The 17,531-nt window shown below is 41.8% G+C and overlaps 1 protein-coding gene across 4 annotated transcripts in view; it reads left to right on the forward strand.

Annotated features, from left to right (window-relative positions):
* The first annotated feature begins 1,026 nt into the window (after positions 1 to 1,026).
* The window catches only part of cnih3 (cornichon family AMPA receptor auxiliary protein 3), an 83,895-nt gene continuing 67,390 nt past the window's right edge, over positions 1,027 to 17,531 (forward strand). For all 4 annotated transcript variants that reach the window (XM_031877072.1, XM_031877074.1, XM_031877075.1 and 1 more), the window contains exon 1: positions 1,027 to 1,795. In XM_031877072.1, the coding sequence (XP_031732932.1) occupies positions 1,718 to 1,795 (78 nt within the window). In that variant the 5' untranslated portion in view covers positions 1,027 to 1,717. The remainder of the gene's footprint in view (positions 1,796 to 17,531) is intronic.

Here is a 17,531-nt window from a genome sequence, read left to right on the forward strand (position 1 = left end):
ACTCCTGTCTGTCCCAAGAATAAAAAAAGAAGTCAACAAACCAAAGGCCCTTGTACTATCATATCCCCTTCTTGAATAAGAATGTGAGAAAAGGATAAGAAAGACAAAATATTTAGGTGTTTTTCACCTAAATACTATACGTTCTGTCTGACGACTTGAAATTTCAACGGTTTATTTTAGCCAAATACTGCTTTTTGTCAAACAACTCATAGTTTTGAGGGTTTATTCCAACCTCTCTGTATAACACGTTCATTCATTTCACCTTGGGCAGTATTACAATCACGTCTGTCAGCAGTACAGTGCAATGCTGTGCGCTTTAATTTATTCGAGTATTTTCAGCAACGCCTTGCAATTAACGTCATCTGTCAGGATTCTCGTGCATTTTCTAGTTCTCTACCTGTGTGACTTATCCATCTCTTGACTTATTTCTGAAGTCAGCTGCTTTCAACCCTCTACAAAAACACACTGTAACAGCAATATTCTGAATACGCTGCAGCTCACAGGGATATGATAAACTCAGAGGGTGTTATTGATTTTGCAGAGCAGGCACACACGTCCCCCAGGTGTCTCGACGCAGCATTATGCCTCTGTGAAATTCAAACCATTGCTCTACGGCACTTGCAATTTACAAAAGCGTCAGGCGGTGGCACCAGCATCACAGTTGAAACATACTGCCTCAATCCAATCAGAGGGTTCTGTTTCTTTGAAATCATTTATGAAACTGTATTTCTATTATTTCATTTCCCCCCAAGTGATCATTTTCTGTAAGTTGATTATCTTTTGGGAGTGTGGATCATTTTGTGTGTAGTAGTTCTGGACTGTCTGCTTTCCCTCTGAGGCATGTACAGTATAGACTACAATGCATGAAGTGGTCAGTCTAATCATTTTCTACATTGCAAATCACGTGGTATCGATCAGATTAAAGTCACAAAAATAAAAAAGAGAGGGCTGTCTTTGTAACAGGGTGCATCCATCACTCAACCCAGAAACATGCGCAATTCAGTTCCAAACGCTCAGAAATGATAGTCAAAGAGTCACAGTTGACTTTAACCACAGCACGAATCAGCTGCACACGCACGCAAGCGCACCGGGGTTTTGCGGCTCTTTTAAATCCACCTGTTCACGCGCTCCCCCCTGCTCGCTGCTGCTGATAGGTTTGTCAGGAAGAGAAATCACTTCTTTTTTTTTTTTACGCCTTTTGGCACGAGGTGGCGGGGGGAGCTCTCCTCATAGCACCATCACCCCAGCACAGACAGAGCACAGAGCTGCTGCTGCCTGCTGAATGGATTACCTGCACGGCTTTGCGCACAAGCCTCCTCACATTAATAACCTCCATCTCGGAGAAGAGCGCGAGCCTTTTTTTTTTTTTGATATGATTACACCTCAACGACGCCGATCGTGCCCGGCGCACTGATTTGAGACCAGCTCTGACTCCCAAAGTCACATCGCCACCGCCGCCGCCTGTACGCGCAGAACAATCCGTCTGGAGAGGAGTTTTTTTCCTGCAACAATTTGTTGCAAACGTTGCAAAAGGGGGGCGAAGTCATGGTGCCGGCAATGCATCGGCGTCTCATGGCACCGTGAGAACTTTCTTCCTGTCTCTCCCTCCCCTTCCTCCTCCTTTTTTCCCTCCTCTCTTCTTGTTGTTGTTGTTTTAGATGTTTGCCAGCGGGATCGTGCTTCTTTGGGAAATTATCCGCCGTTTCCCCTTTCAATTATGTTCACTTTTGCTGCCTTCTGCTACATGCTGTCTCTGGTCCTCTGCGTGTCCCTGATCTTCTTCGCAATATGGCACGTAAGTACCTCCGAATGAGCTTTTTTCTATGTGTTTAATAACCGGCGGATGGATCCGATCATCGCTTCCTTATTGAACGCGCAGGTGTGACATTTGTGCGTAACGGAGTCAGAAAAGCCCCACGGCCCCTTTCCTCTTCAAGTGTGTGTTTCTTTGGGGAGATTTCACGCTGTTAAACACTGGCAGGATTTATTTGGAAGACGTTTCCCTCACTGATACGACAGGTGCGCACCTGTATCTTCATGCACGTCTTCACCACTTCCCTCATATTTGGCTATACTTTGCTGACCTAATTCACTATATTGCAACCCTGAGCAGCATCCTAGATGAATTAAATGGCCTTCCTTCCACATCAATTACGGAAAATATTATAGTGAACCCCCCCTCTCCTCCTCCTCCTCCTCCTCGCATCCACCCTGCTCTGCTTCCTCTGCCTTTAATCAACCCACTGCTCAGCTATATACACCGGTGTCCAATGTGACCGACTGCTTTATTATATTTGAATAATCTAATTATTTGCTCCCTGAGCCACATCTCCATCATGCAGAAAGGGGCCTTATGTAAAGACAGATTTGGGTCAGGTCTTCCAGCCTATTGTCCCGAATCTGCCTTTTTGCATGGGAACAGCGACAGACCTGATGCACTGGGGATGACTGATCCTCCGGCAATTACGCCCAATAGTCGGGTCTGCCCGTCTGTCAGAGAGTGGACCCATGTGCCTGCTCACAGCGGAAATAAACAGGGCAGTGAGAGTGCAGACACCCATGATAGTACAGTTAAAACTGTAGTGGGCATGCAAAAAAAAAAGCCAACAAGACCAAAAGAAAGCACCTTTATGATGCTAGCTACTACTAAGCTGATATGGAAAGATACTATAGAGGAACAGAAACCACGACGGCTCCTTCAATTCAGTCTGTGATGTATTCAGCGCCGGTTGGAAGGATCACAACGGAAACACGCTATTTCTGTAGCTTCAGCAATAATCCACACATCCATCGCACCAGGCTTCATTTTGCATTCTGCTTAAGACGGCAGAAACGGCAGAGATGCCTCCTCCGCTGATTCCCGTTTCGAGGCGACGCACAGACGTGGTGCAATAAGCCGACAGCTCCGAGGAGACATAATTACGGAGACGGCTGAGGTGGGAATGTGTGGAGCAGGTGGAAGCGTTCGACGGAGCCGAGGCTGCACGTTCACACCAGCCACCTGCCAAATGCCGGGGACATTCTGGCTGTAAAGATGTCTGCACATAAAGTCCTTATTTTTTGTCCAAAATGTGTCGATCACTGTTACACGACTTTCGACCGCAATTAAAGATTTCGGAACAAGGTTCAATTTCTTCGATCGCCATCCGTCAGAGTTGTTTGACCACTCGGAGCTACCGTACACGCAAACATCATGTATAATGGGATCTGGTGAGCTGATTCACTTCATTCATTTGTCTCCCGGTACAAAGCACTTTACGATACAGACGTGGAACTTAACGGTAGATTGTAGCAGGTGATTGAAGAACAGCTTGGAATTGCCGATGGTCGCTAAAGAAAAGGATGTAGTAAAGACTAGACAGCAGTGATTGTGCTCTAGGCAGCTAAACGATAGCTTCGTGCTAATATCATTCATCCATTAGCCCCGTTTGCAACTAGCGCTATCCACTGCACCCACGTATTGTTAGTTATTTGGTTTCAATTCCTATTGCAAAATTTTACTACAAAAATAATTATAAAACGCATCGAAGTTTGCAAGGTTTCTGTGTGTGGTGAATTCTATCGGATGATGGATTTTAAAGAAACGCATACGAAAAATACAGACTTGAGCAAAGGCCTAAACAATCTCACTTCTATCAGCCACTTTGGCTGGTAGCCGGGCTTTTTTATGCCTTCGCAATGGCAACACCCACTACTGGAGGCATTATGTTTTTGGTTTGTCCATCCGTCTGTGAATGTGAACTCCTTGAGGGAATTTTTTCACACTTGGGTCAAAGGTCTAAAAAGCTGTTTTCGAATTTGGTGGTTGACGGTCACGGTCATGTAAACTCACGAAACTTAATTTTTGTCTAAAACTCAAGAATTAAATTGCTAATTATGACAATTCCAAACAAATGTCTGATAGATAAAATCGATGAAGTAAAGACATTTTGCACAAACATGGATGTAAACTGCAACTCCACTGGTTGGCGGAGGCAAACAACAGACAAAGCGCTAATTTAAATTTCTTGAATTTCAAGAACTCGTCTTGTTTCAAAGAACTGCCACTTGACCAAAAAGGTTACATTGCAATGCACCGACCAGCTGCTGGTCGGTGAACAAGTGTGCTGAGCCAAACTACCCAGGGTAAGAAAATCAAGCTATAAATAAAGTGACTAAGTGTAAATGAACATAAAAATGAGGCTATGAAACAGCCAGGCCACAGAGAAAAGACAATGGGAGAAAAAGAGTAATGGACTGCTCTGACTCAAACATATTACCAGACCTGTCAGCAGGTACCACCAGCGTCTGAGTCATCCAAGTCAGGGAATGAGAAATGACTGCACACAGAAGGACTTCTGTCACTAATTGGACATCATAAATCAAACCATATACTGCCAAGTTAATTAGCTCCTTATCTACTACTACACCCATTTGAAGGAGCAGATACATTTCTTGTTTAACTTGTTTTGAAGGACGTAAATGATTCCTCTTCCGTCCCACTTGTTTGTGGGGCCATTCAGTTAAGACCCTCCCTGGACTCACGGCGGGCGAAGGTGTGAAGTAAGAACAGGTCGGGTAATGAGGAGGGAACCAAGGGCATATGTTTTAGCATATCGATATTTTGGGAGGACAGAGTTGTGCCTTCCAATATTTGAGCAAACTTGTTTACATTATCTTTGGAGTGAAGCCATTCGTTAGATCATTCGGACGGGCCCTTGAGAGGCTACATCTGGAACTTTGTCTTAAGATGTTGTGACATTATTGTCATAATGTTACAGATTTCATAATCATATTATGACTTCTGAGAGAACACACATGTGTGGGTTGTATTTTGAATGTACAGAATGTTTTGAATAAGAGCAGATGAAACACAAATTAAGATGATATAATGTATCTCTGAGGTGAATAGGTGGAACGACATGCACATTTGACGAGCAACCCATGAACCTTAAAACATGTTTATATTGTTGTATATTTCTGCAAAGCACGGGATATGTTAAAAAGTCAAGGTTTCTGAAACAAAAATGCACGTTTCATAGCAGTCTTGTATGACGCTTGCAGAAACACATAATGCCACGTGGTTAAAGCTGCAGGTCTGCTGAGACCCTCGGCTCCTTTAAATCAAGATTGAAGACTTTTTCCTGTCGCCTTTAATTGAACCAGATTCAAGGATATTAATCAATTTCTGCATTTTACTATACTACTGTATTTTATTTCTTACACTGCTTTTTAATGTTTCATCAATGTTCTTAATTGTTTTTAAATCTCCTTTTCTTTTGCCTTATGCTTTGATGTTTTTAATGGTTTTATGTGAAGCACTTTGAATTGCCTTGTTGAAATGTGCTATACAAATAAACTTGTCTTGCTTTAAGGTTGTAAAATGATTGGTTAGGTTTAGGCAACAATCTACTTGTTTGAGGTTAGAAAAAATATGCTGTGTTAAAACTATAATGTAAAAACGTAAAGTAACAAGGTAACGTAATAAGGCAATGTAGCAAAGTAACGTAACAACATAATATAGCAACGTATCTTGACAACGTAATGCAATAACGTAATGCAACAATGTAACTTAACGATGTAACGCAGCAACATAACGCAACGATGTAACACAAAAATATAACGTAAGAACGTAACTTTTGGTTGCCTTGTAACGTCAGGCACAAATAATGGGAAAAAAGGACAAATGCAGCACAACAGGCGTTTCCTATGCGTTTTTAGACACAAACATGTGAACAGTCCTTTACTTCAGTGTGTTCCCTCAATACTGCAGCACTATGTGACAATTCTTACTTTGCAATCACACACTAATTGTGTTTAAAGCTAGCATATCCAGATTCTCGTAAACGTTTCGCGGTGTCCAATAATCAACTGAGTGCTCTGTTTGAGCACATCTTAGCTGTAGTACAAAACGATTCACAATGTCAAGTTAGCTGAGCCAAATGAATGTCTGTTATTCATCGGTCTGTCATGTTTTTCTAACATTAGCTGACATTAGCCAACATGAGCTAATGGTCATACCAGACCAAGTAAGCCTGTAGAAGCAAAACCCCTGATTGTATGAATTCAAATGTGAGCATTAATGTGTTATGCTTTCTTTCTTTCCTTACGTCAATCCATCTGACAGATTTAAGGCAGTAACTCCTTAAGTGACTGTCTGTGCAAGACATATATGTCCATTCAAAACAATAAATGTATTATTGATGATAAGGACAATGATGGTTGACAGTTCCCTTCACACAAGCTGCAGCGATTGGCAGAATTTTACTGTTCATCAAATAAAAGACCACACTCAGTCACCCGTGGGAGATCTTACGTGAGCGATTACGAAGCCATTTTAATTAACATACATTGTGAACTGTGACCTCCCCCCCCCGAGCTCTACGGCTCAGCGACTCTCCTCCCATGTAACCACAGCCCCTAATGTGTTCTAAGTGTCATTAAAGCCGGGAGCCAGCCACACACTCCTCCGGCGCTCCTCTGACAGATGGGAAAGCCCCGTGGTGCAGATATGATACAGAGATGTTAAAGTATCATTTACATTCCCAGTTGGGGTTTCCATTGTAATGTGCCAGTGGTATTTAGTGCATGTAAGTAGTGGGGCAGATTAGTGAAACAATCTTTCACTTGGTGATACAAGCAACAAATTTGGCACAAATTATCTTCAAGACCTATATTTTCAAAAAAGCCCGGTGTCCACAATGGGAAAAAAATATGGCCGCCATTTTCCAAGATGACCGCCAGCAAATGCCATTATATGTGATTTTTGACCTGGATTAGTATTGGATAATCCAATGTTGATGATCTTGGCATCAAAATATGGGTTTTTGAGTACAAGAAATCCAATTCTGAACTTATAAAGTCGAAATTGTCAAAAATGGTTGTGATATAAGCCAATTATTTACAAAAATAGTGTTGATCGGTGCTGAATCTGATTGTGCCATAAAACAATAAAAATAAATGCTAATGCTCCTTGATTGAGATATATATGATAGATACATGGACTTGGGAGTGCATACTGCAATGGTGATATCTCACAAATTATAAGAAATATTACAAATGATGGCGGTCTCAACTCAATCAGTGCTTAGCGCTAACATTGATGCATATAAAAATCCAAAGAAAATCAATGTGTGGAAGTGGATGTACAATTTGTCAGGATTACAAATTGTTCTCATGGCATTTGCAGGCACACAGCTGTGTGCACTTGAGGCCAAAGCGATAGCATTTGCATCTTCCATGACATTCAGTCTTGCACCCACATTTTGTCAGTTGTAGACGGCTCTGAGCAATTGGCGGAAGTGTCGTCCACACTACTTTCCAAATTTCACCTTCTTTGCGCCATCCCCAGTTGGCAGGGCTCTCTGTATGCATTTGACATACAGTTGGTTGGCCCCAGATACAGGCAGCTTGGTAAGTACCACGCTTCACGTGCTGCGCAAGGGATGACCTTGTAGGTGGAATGGCATCATAGGACCTCTGCTTCCGAGCAAATAGGTCAAGTCTTGCCTCATCAACCCCATCAGCAGTGCTGTTCTTGTCATACTGTACATTGTTATGACAAACTTCTCAATCACGCTGAGATCTGCATCATCTGTAACTGGTGGGTATTGACTGAGCTTCTGGAAGACATGAGACACTACAGGGCACACTTCCCAGGTTTGCCATGCAGTCTTTTTGCCTTTACCGCGAAAGGCTGATACGACATCACAGCCAGTGAAGGTGTGAAAGAAAAGGATGCCACGGGATTTTTCAGGGCCTATATGCTCAACCATGTCATGAACAGGTAACCACCTGATGGACTGACCTTGACCAAATTCAATCCAGTTTTTCTAAGCCCGCATCCTGGAGAGTCTCAAAAACACTGACTGCAAGAACAAGTATGTCGGTATCACAGGCGTTGATCAATACAGATTTGATCTGTTGCTCAACTGCGTGTAGGGTATGCAGGAAGATTCTGCTGTCAGCCTCTTCATGGTTGCAAGGACTTAAGTCTTCCAGACTGTTGGGTTTGTTGCAAAGAACATGTTCCCCTTTGGTCACAATCACAACATTTTCCAGACACAATGTCACAATTTTGTCGGCCAGAAACTCAAAAAGCTCAGTCTTGTTGTCTGTATCTCGCAGAAAGCTTCTCCAATCAGGTGGTACTTTTGTTTTGTCTGTCACTCTGCGTCTACCGCCTCTGCCTCCTTTTGACCTTGTTTCAGCCTTCAGACTGGAATTCCAGTAGACATCAAACACGATGTCTGTCCTGCTATACTTTGCTGTTGCCTGTATCTTTCGAACAACATCTTGGACAGCATATTCTTAAAATGTTTTTGATCCCTTAGGGGACAATGAATAAACAAGAGAAGACCCATCAATGATGATGGCATCACATTTTGGTTCTGTGTCTGGAGGAGCAGCAGTAGTTTCCACAATATATACAAGGTGAGACTTCTGACCACTGTGGAGTTTTCCAGTGTCACTCAATGCTGCAGGGAAACACTGATTTTCATGCTTAAAAAACTCAAGCAGATCACATTCTCGTGATTGACAGGATATGAAGAGCTGTGAGAAGAGACGACAGTCATCTTTCAGCACTTGCTCCTTCATCTTACATGTACCTTGGTCTGCCTCTTGGCGAAAGAAGTCAGTTTTGTTCTTCTTAATTGGTTTATAGAAGGAAGCCTCATAGCATTTGGGACACTAAACTATACTAGAACTACAGTTAGCACTACAGTTAGTAGACTACAACTACAGCAAGTACACTAATTAGCCGACACTGAACCCCATGCTGACCCCCACAGCAATGATGTCACCAGTGTGCCCTGGTTGTACTTTGACATCACTCTTTTATAAACAGAATGTCACCTCATATAGATCAATCAAAACATTTTAATTTGGATCAAAAAGATATCTTGGAACTTGGACTACTACTTCATCCAGTTGAAACTTAATCTCCGATCAAAAAACGACAAAAAGTGTGAATTTTGAGTAACAAATGGCCGCCATCTTGAAAAATTGCGGCTATATTGAATTTTTATTGGCACCATTGAATTTCTCGTGTCAAAATACATACATTTTGAAGTCTAGATTATTAAAATATGTCCAGCCATTCAAGTTCTACACTGAAAAACCTTTATTCACATTTTCGGCGACGGCCACCTTGAAAAATGGCCGCCATCTTGGATTTTCAGGTGGATACCGGGCTTTTCTGAAAGAGTAGTTCCTAGGCATTATCCATGCCAAATTTGGTGCTTGTATCACCAAGTGAAAGATTCTAATGGAATATTGACTTAATCTGCTGCACTAAAGATGCGGTGAGGTATGAACCCACAAAGCAGAAAGCTAACTGGACTACTTCCCCAGTATTCCCGAACCACCGGGGCCAGTAAGGGGTCTGGTTTGTAGTTATTTGATTAATTTCGATGGAACCACCTTATCAAATTTTTTTTTTCATAGTATCACTACGTTTCCTTAAAGGTAGGGTTGGTTATCTTGACAAACTTGCAAGAGTACGCTAGATAAAAAAAACAAAAAAAAAAACTGACTCAACTGTAAAACCAAGCCCAATGTTGCCAACTCTTTTCCAATGAAGGCAGCTAGCAGCACTAGCTCCAAAAGCTGCTAAATCAAGTGAGAAAGTGGCGAAACTGACAGAGCGTCCCTTCAGAACTCCCTCCAAATGATATCACAATCAACGTAAAAAACGAACATGGCTGTTGTTAGCCATAGAAAGGCTTTCGGAAGAACCAGTGGCGAGCAATGAGTGGACGGGCAGAGTGCAATCCGTTGACAGCTAGGCAGGAAGACCGTCCAATCATCACATTAGGGCTGAATTAAATACTTGGACGGGCTTATTGCAGTCCTGCGACAGCCAGAAATATCAGATTTGTTTCTTTGTTTTTTCAGAGCATTTGAATCATTCATTGCTGTCACGATGTAAAGAGAATTTTACCAAATATAACAAAAAATACATTGAAGAAAATTAAGAAACCGAGAAATTGAGTAAATGATTTGAATACTTCCACCATTGCCAATTGTCACTTTAAGGCAACCGGATACATATATAGATTTTGGCGGCCAATTGTTCCCTTTATCCACAAAGAATTAACTCACAAAGCAAGAGCTGAGGCGACATCCCACATGAGAGTTTCACGCACGGTTCAGTATGGATTCGGGAAGCGGCTCGGCGAGCGTCACTTCCGCCGCCGAGCGCAACTTTGCATCAGACTGAGATTTTGACAAGTATAGGGCATTGCCGGGTTCAACAGAGGTGTCGTGCGATTAATCATTCACGCTCAACAACCGTCACTGTCCCTCGTCTGTTACTGTCTCTATGGTGTTCTGGTGATGGAGCATGGGTTGCTGTGTGAAGGAGGGAGGGTGTGGGACAGTGGAGAAAGACCTTGAAGCAATGCATTTAGAAGAGAGATGAAGTGTGAGGGATCAGATTTTAAACGGTTGATTGGGCTTCAGACACAGATGTGATAGTGTGGAAGAAAGATTGAAACCAAGAGAGGTATTTAGCCAAGCACGCTCTGTGCTACTTTCCTCAGCGTGTCCGGAGGCCGGAGCTTGTTCTCAGGATCTGCAACGCCTCAGACATCTACTGTGGAGGTCCGCTGGGGATAGACTGGTCAAGTCAAAGTCACAGGGAAATAGATGTAAGGGGGACAAGGCAGTGTCTGCTGCAGGAGAAGTTTTGGGATGATGGAGAGGAAAAGGGGGGAAGGACCAGAGAGACTACAGATTTTGCTTATTGGGAGTTCAGACCAGGGCAGATTGGACTGCTGGATAGATGACTGGAGTAGAATACAAAATGATGATCAGACATGAAAAGGAAGGAAAACGCAGAGCTGGGCAGCAATACAGATGGAGGCAAGATCAAAGGACGACAGGAGTAATAAAAGGAAAATTAAAATTGTGTGTTGAGAGGCTGAAGTTTCCTGCTAGGGTGAGAGAAACAACCTGAGGTGGATCAAGCTTTTCTAGGAGATAAGGTTGACAGCATGGGATGCGAACGCAAAAATAGATGAAGAGATCAAGAGTGAAATAATTAACTGGAGACAGAAGAACAGACCACTTCAGTCACAGCGAGTAATGCTTTTCATGTGGAGAGGGCACTCAAAGTTTGTACTATCTTCATCTGGATAATTCATGTCTTAATAACAGCAATGAAATAAAGATGAAGTACATTGAGCTTTCCACTTGTTCTTGTTACTGTTTCTGGCTGTATCCAAAATAATTCACTCATTCAATAATTACTAAACACTAAAGAGGGAATTCAAAGGATATAATTATATAGTGTGTCAGACAGGCGGCAACCTCCGGGTCTGAAAAGTGAAGCCAATGCAGGAGTGCCTTAAACTTGCATTCTCTCTACTGGCCATCAGGGTGCGACTCCTCCGATTGTATAGAAGTCTATGAGAAAATGACTCTACTTCTCTCTTGATTTATTACCTCAGTAAACATGATTTTATGGTCTCAATCTCTAGTTTCAAGTCTTCTTCAATACAGCATGATGTTCATTTAGTAAATTATTGTCCATTTAGAGACAAATAGACCAGGGGTCTTCAACATTTTTCAGGCCAAGGACCCCCAAACTGATAGAGAGATGGAGCAGGGACCCCCGACTATATATATTGTATAAAATTGTGTTTTATATTAAACTGGGCCTTGTGCCATGTATAAACATACCTTGTTATTGTGCATTCAATACTAAGCTATTCAAATAATACACATGTTCATATATTCATGTTTTTATTTTAAACATCTGCAAGGTACAGTGAGTAGGGAGGCCGTGCCACTGCCATTTATAAACACACCTTGTCAACTGATACCAATGCCAACATCAACATTGTCTGTCAATTACATGATAATCATGCATACAAGCTATTCAAATAGATGTTTTCATTTTAAACATAAATGTGGAAACGAAAATGAGTGATGGCCTATTAGTGCAACTGCCATGCATAAAGATACCTGTTATCTTGCATACAATACTGAACTATTAAAATAATGGACAGATTCATGTTTGAAAAAAAAAAAAGAAATTGAAAAAAAATTGTCTAATCAACAAAAAGTTTCGCGGACCCCCTGCAGTACCTCGGGGGGTCCGCGGACCCCCTGTTGAAGACCTCTGAAATAGACCGTAAAGCAGAGTATGATTTACATCTGTGCATTGATTTTGTGTGTAGTCGGGCCCAGCGTAAAGTTTTGCTTTGCGTTCCGATTGAATTAAAGAGTACTTCTTCCATCTTGCATTACTTTAGAAAAAGCACCTCTGTGGCTTTGAAAACGCCATATTGTCTGTTAAATGTTAAATTAAAAGGAGGACAGGAACGATATGAGGGAAAGGGGTAGTGATGTTTAATAAAGGCCCAAAAGCTTAATTCTGAGTACCTCAACGCACAGTGTCAGCATAAGAGAAAACCCAAGAGAATATAAAGTGAAAGATATGAGCTTAAAGATGAAGACACACCTGTTAAAGAGGTGCATTCATGCCCTCTGGGCTTCACCTAGAATTTAACATGCAGAGCCACAGTGACTCTCTACCTCGCTCCCCTGAACTGTACAAATGAGGAAGTAGCTGGGGCTCAATGTGCCCTAGTAAGACATCCGGGGGAAGAAATGCATAGGTGATACAAATCGATCGTAATCTCAATGAAGCAAACAGTCAACAGGGCTTTCTGGCACCAGGCTGTAATAGAGGTGGCGTTCAGTGTATAGCAGGGTTGGCTCTGCATCGATCCACATGTTCATTAACCCCTGCTGGCTCCTCATCCATCATTCTGACTCCACTGTTGTCTGTTGTTCCGCGGCACGGTGCGTACACTGTAGGATTGTGCGATAAATCGTCGTTATCCCTCCTTTTCCCTCTTCTTTCTTCTTACATCAACTGTCACCTCACTAGCGCTTCACATCGCTTGCAACATCAGACAAATCGCTTTTCCAGCTTTCTCTTTGTGGGTATGTTTGGTTTCTGGGCCAAGTGATCACAATTGACAAGGTAAAGTCTTTGAGGATTCATGGATTTAGAATCAACTGGATTTGCATTGATTTTACTTCCATGTAAAGACTGCTGGAGGAATCCACAGTCTCCTTTCTACATACGGTTGTGGATAACTGTCTCACTGACAGTCGGGCCAAAGGAATAGCAGCACTGATCATAAGCAGGTCGCTGTAAATAAACAGGAATAAGTAGATCTAAGTTGTGAAAGCATTTATTCTTTCGATCTATACGTGTAAACATTACTACCTTGTATGTTCATACTCTAGTCATGATACCAAGGTAGGAATAGACATGGAACGGTTGTATTGCTTTCACTTAAAGGGACGGCGTGTAGGATTTGGTGGCATCTAGCGGCTCACAGACCACCATCCTGCCCGTTCCACGAGGGAGGAGCGATGCTCCCTTCTGTTTCTCACCCAAGTGATTTGTACTGTAAGTAAACTGCTATTAATTATTTAAAAGAAGGTGAAATGAAAATATTGACATAGTTTATTGGACGAGAGATGGAAGAGTACAATCCAAATAAACTGCTGTCAACCCAACGAGATGCCCGAAGAGAAATTGCGGCCATTGATGTTACTAAACCTAAATAAATTTGATCTCAGCTAATAACTTATGTCAGATACTTGATGCCAGACTAATCCAGAAATAAATAAATAGATCAATAAGGTTGAGACCAAAAGTACTCTAAGGGAGTAAATCTCCCTTAAATTAGATTTTTTGCTTACCGGTAAACTGCTGAACTGAATTGAAAAACGTCAAAGGACAAATTTAATTGTCTAACATTAATCAATGATATGAGTCACTGATTCAAACTGTCATTTCATCCCAATTAATTTTCCTAATTTTTTCATCCTTATTCACTTCATGTATCCATTTATTTGTCTGTTTAGTAGTTTAGTGTGAGTTAATGGATCAATACATATTACATTCATAAAACACTTTGAATTGAAATGATCATTCGCTGTACACCATGTCAAGAACTCCGTAGCTACCCTGAGATAAGTTCATTAATATTAAGTGTTGACGTTTTCTCCATTCTTCCGGATTAGACTGCATCCTAAATGAAGTCTCTGATAGCTGAAGCTGAGGGCCACTTCCTTCACCTTTCACATACATTCATGGGTTTACGATTTTGAGAAATTAAATATAGTTACATGTGGTAATATGCATTAATTACTAAATGTTCACATGGTGGACTCCATAAAGAGGACCCACTCCCTATGTAGGTATAAAGGGCCCATTCTAAGCCAACAAAAACACAAAGATTCTTAGTTTCAGCCCATTATACACTAATGAAAACATAGTTATGAATATTGTGTTCCATTTCTGCAAATCGATCCCCTGAAATGCTGCACACTGGCCCTTAAAGTTTGTTATGCTTACTGGCCTTTGGTGACCTCCAGTTTGTAGGTATGAAACAAATACGGACCGTCACAACATTGCCTCTAAGGCTGGAATCAGTGTTTCCATGGTAATGTCACTCCTGCGAGGGATAATTCTGTCCTGCTGTAATGTCGCTGCAGCATAATGTTTTTGGAATATATGTGTTTTGATGCTCAGTTGATATTCTGTCAAATATTTAACATCACTGTGGCGGCACATGTGCTTATCATCTGGCATTGGTGCCTCGCAGAAAGTCCTGACAGTGGAATTGTGCGAACGGAATTTTCTGTGAGGAAGAGATTTGATTCATTTGATCGCGGCACAGTGAAGGAAGGGGTTAACTGTGCCAGCAGTGTTTATTAGCATCAGGGAAAGTGCCCTCTCCAGCTGCCAAGGTGTTCAGCACAGATACAGGCCAACACTGACTGTAGCATGTTAGCGATTAAAACACAAGCCAATTCTGATCACATGGACAGCCAATGACCTCTGGGTAGTATGCAGTAGAGGGGATATTTTGGTTCTCCTTATAAAGTCTTAGATGGATGAAATGGATAATAAAATGCAGAGACAGAGAAGTTTAGTACGCACAGTGTTGTTTTACAGGCTTAAAACAAAAAACAAAAAAAGTGAGCAACAATGGAACTGTTCCTATTAACTGAGGCTTCCCTCGAGCTCTTCTTAAAATACTATATCTGAAGCAGGCAATCCTTACCTGAGCGGGAATCCTTGCATGTGGATTTGTCTGTAACGTATCCAAACTATAGCCGTTTAGATTTTTTGTGTGTCCCTAACATATGATTGTTCACCCCTTAAGCATTTCTATTTTTGCTTATGTTGTGTAATTTCTTTAAATGCCTCATATCCCTAAAATCTGTAGCCTACAACCTAAGCTCAAAGGTTATGTAAGTCCAAGAATCATGATAATTGATGAAAAAAATGTGAAATTGTGACATGAATAAGAAAACAAGACGTTTTTGTAAATACGATTTGACTAAATATCACAAAACATATTGATCTAAACGATTTTTGAATGTAGAAACGTAAGTATCATCGCGAGCATACGACGTGATGACAAAAGACAGAAGCCCAAGCTTTCCAATGCAAACAATGAATGAATGCTGTTATGGTTTTTATTTCAGATCAATTTAAACAGGATCATGCAAACAACGATCTCCCGCGGTTTCTTTTTAAATGGTTAAATATTGGTTACTAAAAAATGCTTGTTATTATTTAATTGTCTGTTGGTTAATGCAGTGAAACCGACAGATTGCATGAAGTCCAGCATTGTTCAGTTCCTAATCGTCTGCCTGTATATATTAGGCTTGGTGTTTTGGCGCCGGCTTTATCGGGTTCTAAATTGTGTATAAGAGGTTGATGAGGAATGGTTGTTCCGAAAATCAACCCATGGTGAGTGGGTTCAGAATACCAATGAATAATTGAAACGAGATTTTAAATAATTAAAGTGGACCTTGTAGTCTTTCACAGGTTCCTCTGATTGCTGCCGTTGTTTTTAATCTGGTTATTTCCATATGAATGTCTTGAAGGCTGCATGAAGGGGAAAGCATGTTTTTGGTTGGTCATCGCTTCAACTGACTAAAAGACAGCGACAAAGAGCGCTTATTCACATCAACACACTGAAACCCAACTCATTAGGCTACATCCATCTCTCTTTCCCTTACAGACACACACACACACAGCAAGGTGTCAGTCCTCCAGCAGCCACAGTCTGCATTAAAACACACTGTTTATGCTGAATTTGGCATTCCAAGCGAGGAGCAAAGGGTGCCAGTTGGTTTGCTGTTGCTTCCAGCCAACCTTGATTTCAAAGCAGTCTGGAACTGCCACATAAATATAGAACTGGATTTGAAAAAACAGAACCCATGGGTCATTGCCAGCAGATCTGCAGCAGGAATCACCCTCTGAGCATGTCAGAGATTTGAGTTTTGGGCCCCTGGTCAGCAAAATAGTGCTTCTGATCATGACTGACTTAACTGCCAAATATCAACAGGATGAAATTCTGATTTAGGAAAGATTTTATTTTCGTCATTTTAGCCATCACTTGGTAATAAAAACATTGAACTGGTTGCTGATATTTGGGAACAGGGTCTCATTGCTAAAAAAAAAGTACAGACTTCCTGGTTCAACTTTCAACCGAATGTTGGTGATTGAACTGACTGTTGTTTTCCTGTGCAATGAGATATTATTATTATCAACATTTGCGCCCACTTAATCAAAGCAAGCTGGATTCATTCTGTAGTTTTCACTCCTCACAGGTTCCTTGATGACTCTTGTTCTGAGCCCTCCCCTCTGATAGGGTTGTGAATATTCGAAGTAGGGCCTACAGGTGAAGTTCCAAATGAACAAGTCAATGAACATCCCAACCATTATCTATGGCCAGTGGCTTTGGGTTGGGAATGAAAGAATGAGATCGCAGATAAAAAGGGGCTGAAATGAGTTTCCTTGGCGGGGTGGCAGGGCTCCCCCTCAGACATCTAGAAGGATCGAGGGGTACAACCACTGTTTCTTCTTCCTCAAGTTCACCAGTTGAGGCGGTTCAGACATCTGATTATGTTACCTCCTGGAGGTACTCCGAATACGAGCATAACTGGTACAAGAACCCAGGGTAGACCCAGAAAAAGGGTGGAGGAGTAAAGTATCACTTCTGGCCCAGAAATGGATGCCAGGATGGCCCAGGAAGAGCTAGAGGATGTGGCTAGGGCGAAGTATGTTCGATCTAACATGCTTAATATGCTTTGCAATGCTTTAGGGGTGACCGTGGCTCACTGGGCTAAGAGGGTTGTCTTGGAAGATCAACCGGAAGGTCAACGGTTCGATCCTCGACTGGGACGTGTCACATGTCGAAGTGTACCTGAGCAATACACTGAACCCCAGGCCCCCCGGGCGCCTGTCATTGGCAGCCCACTGCTCCCTATATACAGGGATGGGTCAAATGCAGAGACAAATTTCCCCCTTAAAGGGATCAATATAGTATAATAAATTAAAATTAATCTGCTGCCTGTTCGATTGAGTCCCGGATAAGAGACGGAAAAAGGATCGTCTTAACGCTCATTGTTTGTTGCGCCATCAAATGTTATTTTTGTAATTTTGCCATGTTTTCCCAGCTCAGCAGTAGGATAAGGCAATACAGGATATCACCACGAATAGC

This window comes from Anarrhichthys ocellatus, unplaced genomic scaffold, assembly GCF_004355925.1.
Source record: "Anarrhichthys ocellatus isolate YVR2014 unplaced genomic scaffold, GSC_Weel_1.0 scaffold125, whole genome shotgun sequence".
Lineage (NCBI taxonomy): Eukaryota > Metazoa > Chordata > Actinopteri > Perciformes > Anarhichadidae > Anarrhichthys > Anarrhichthys ocellatus.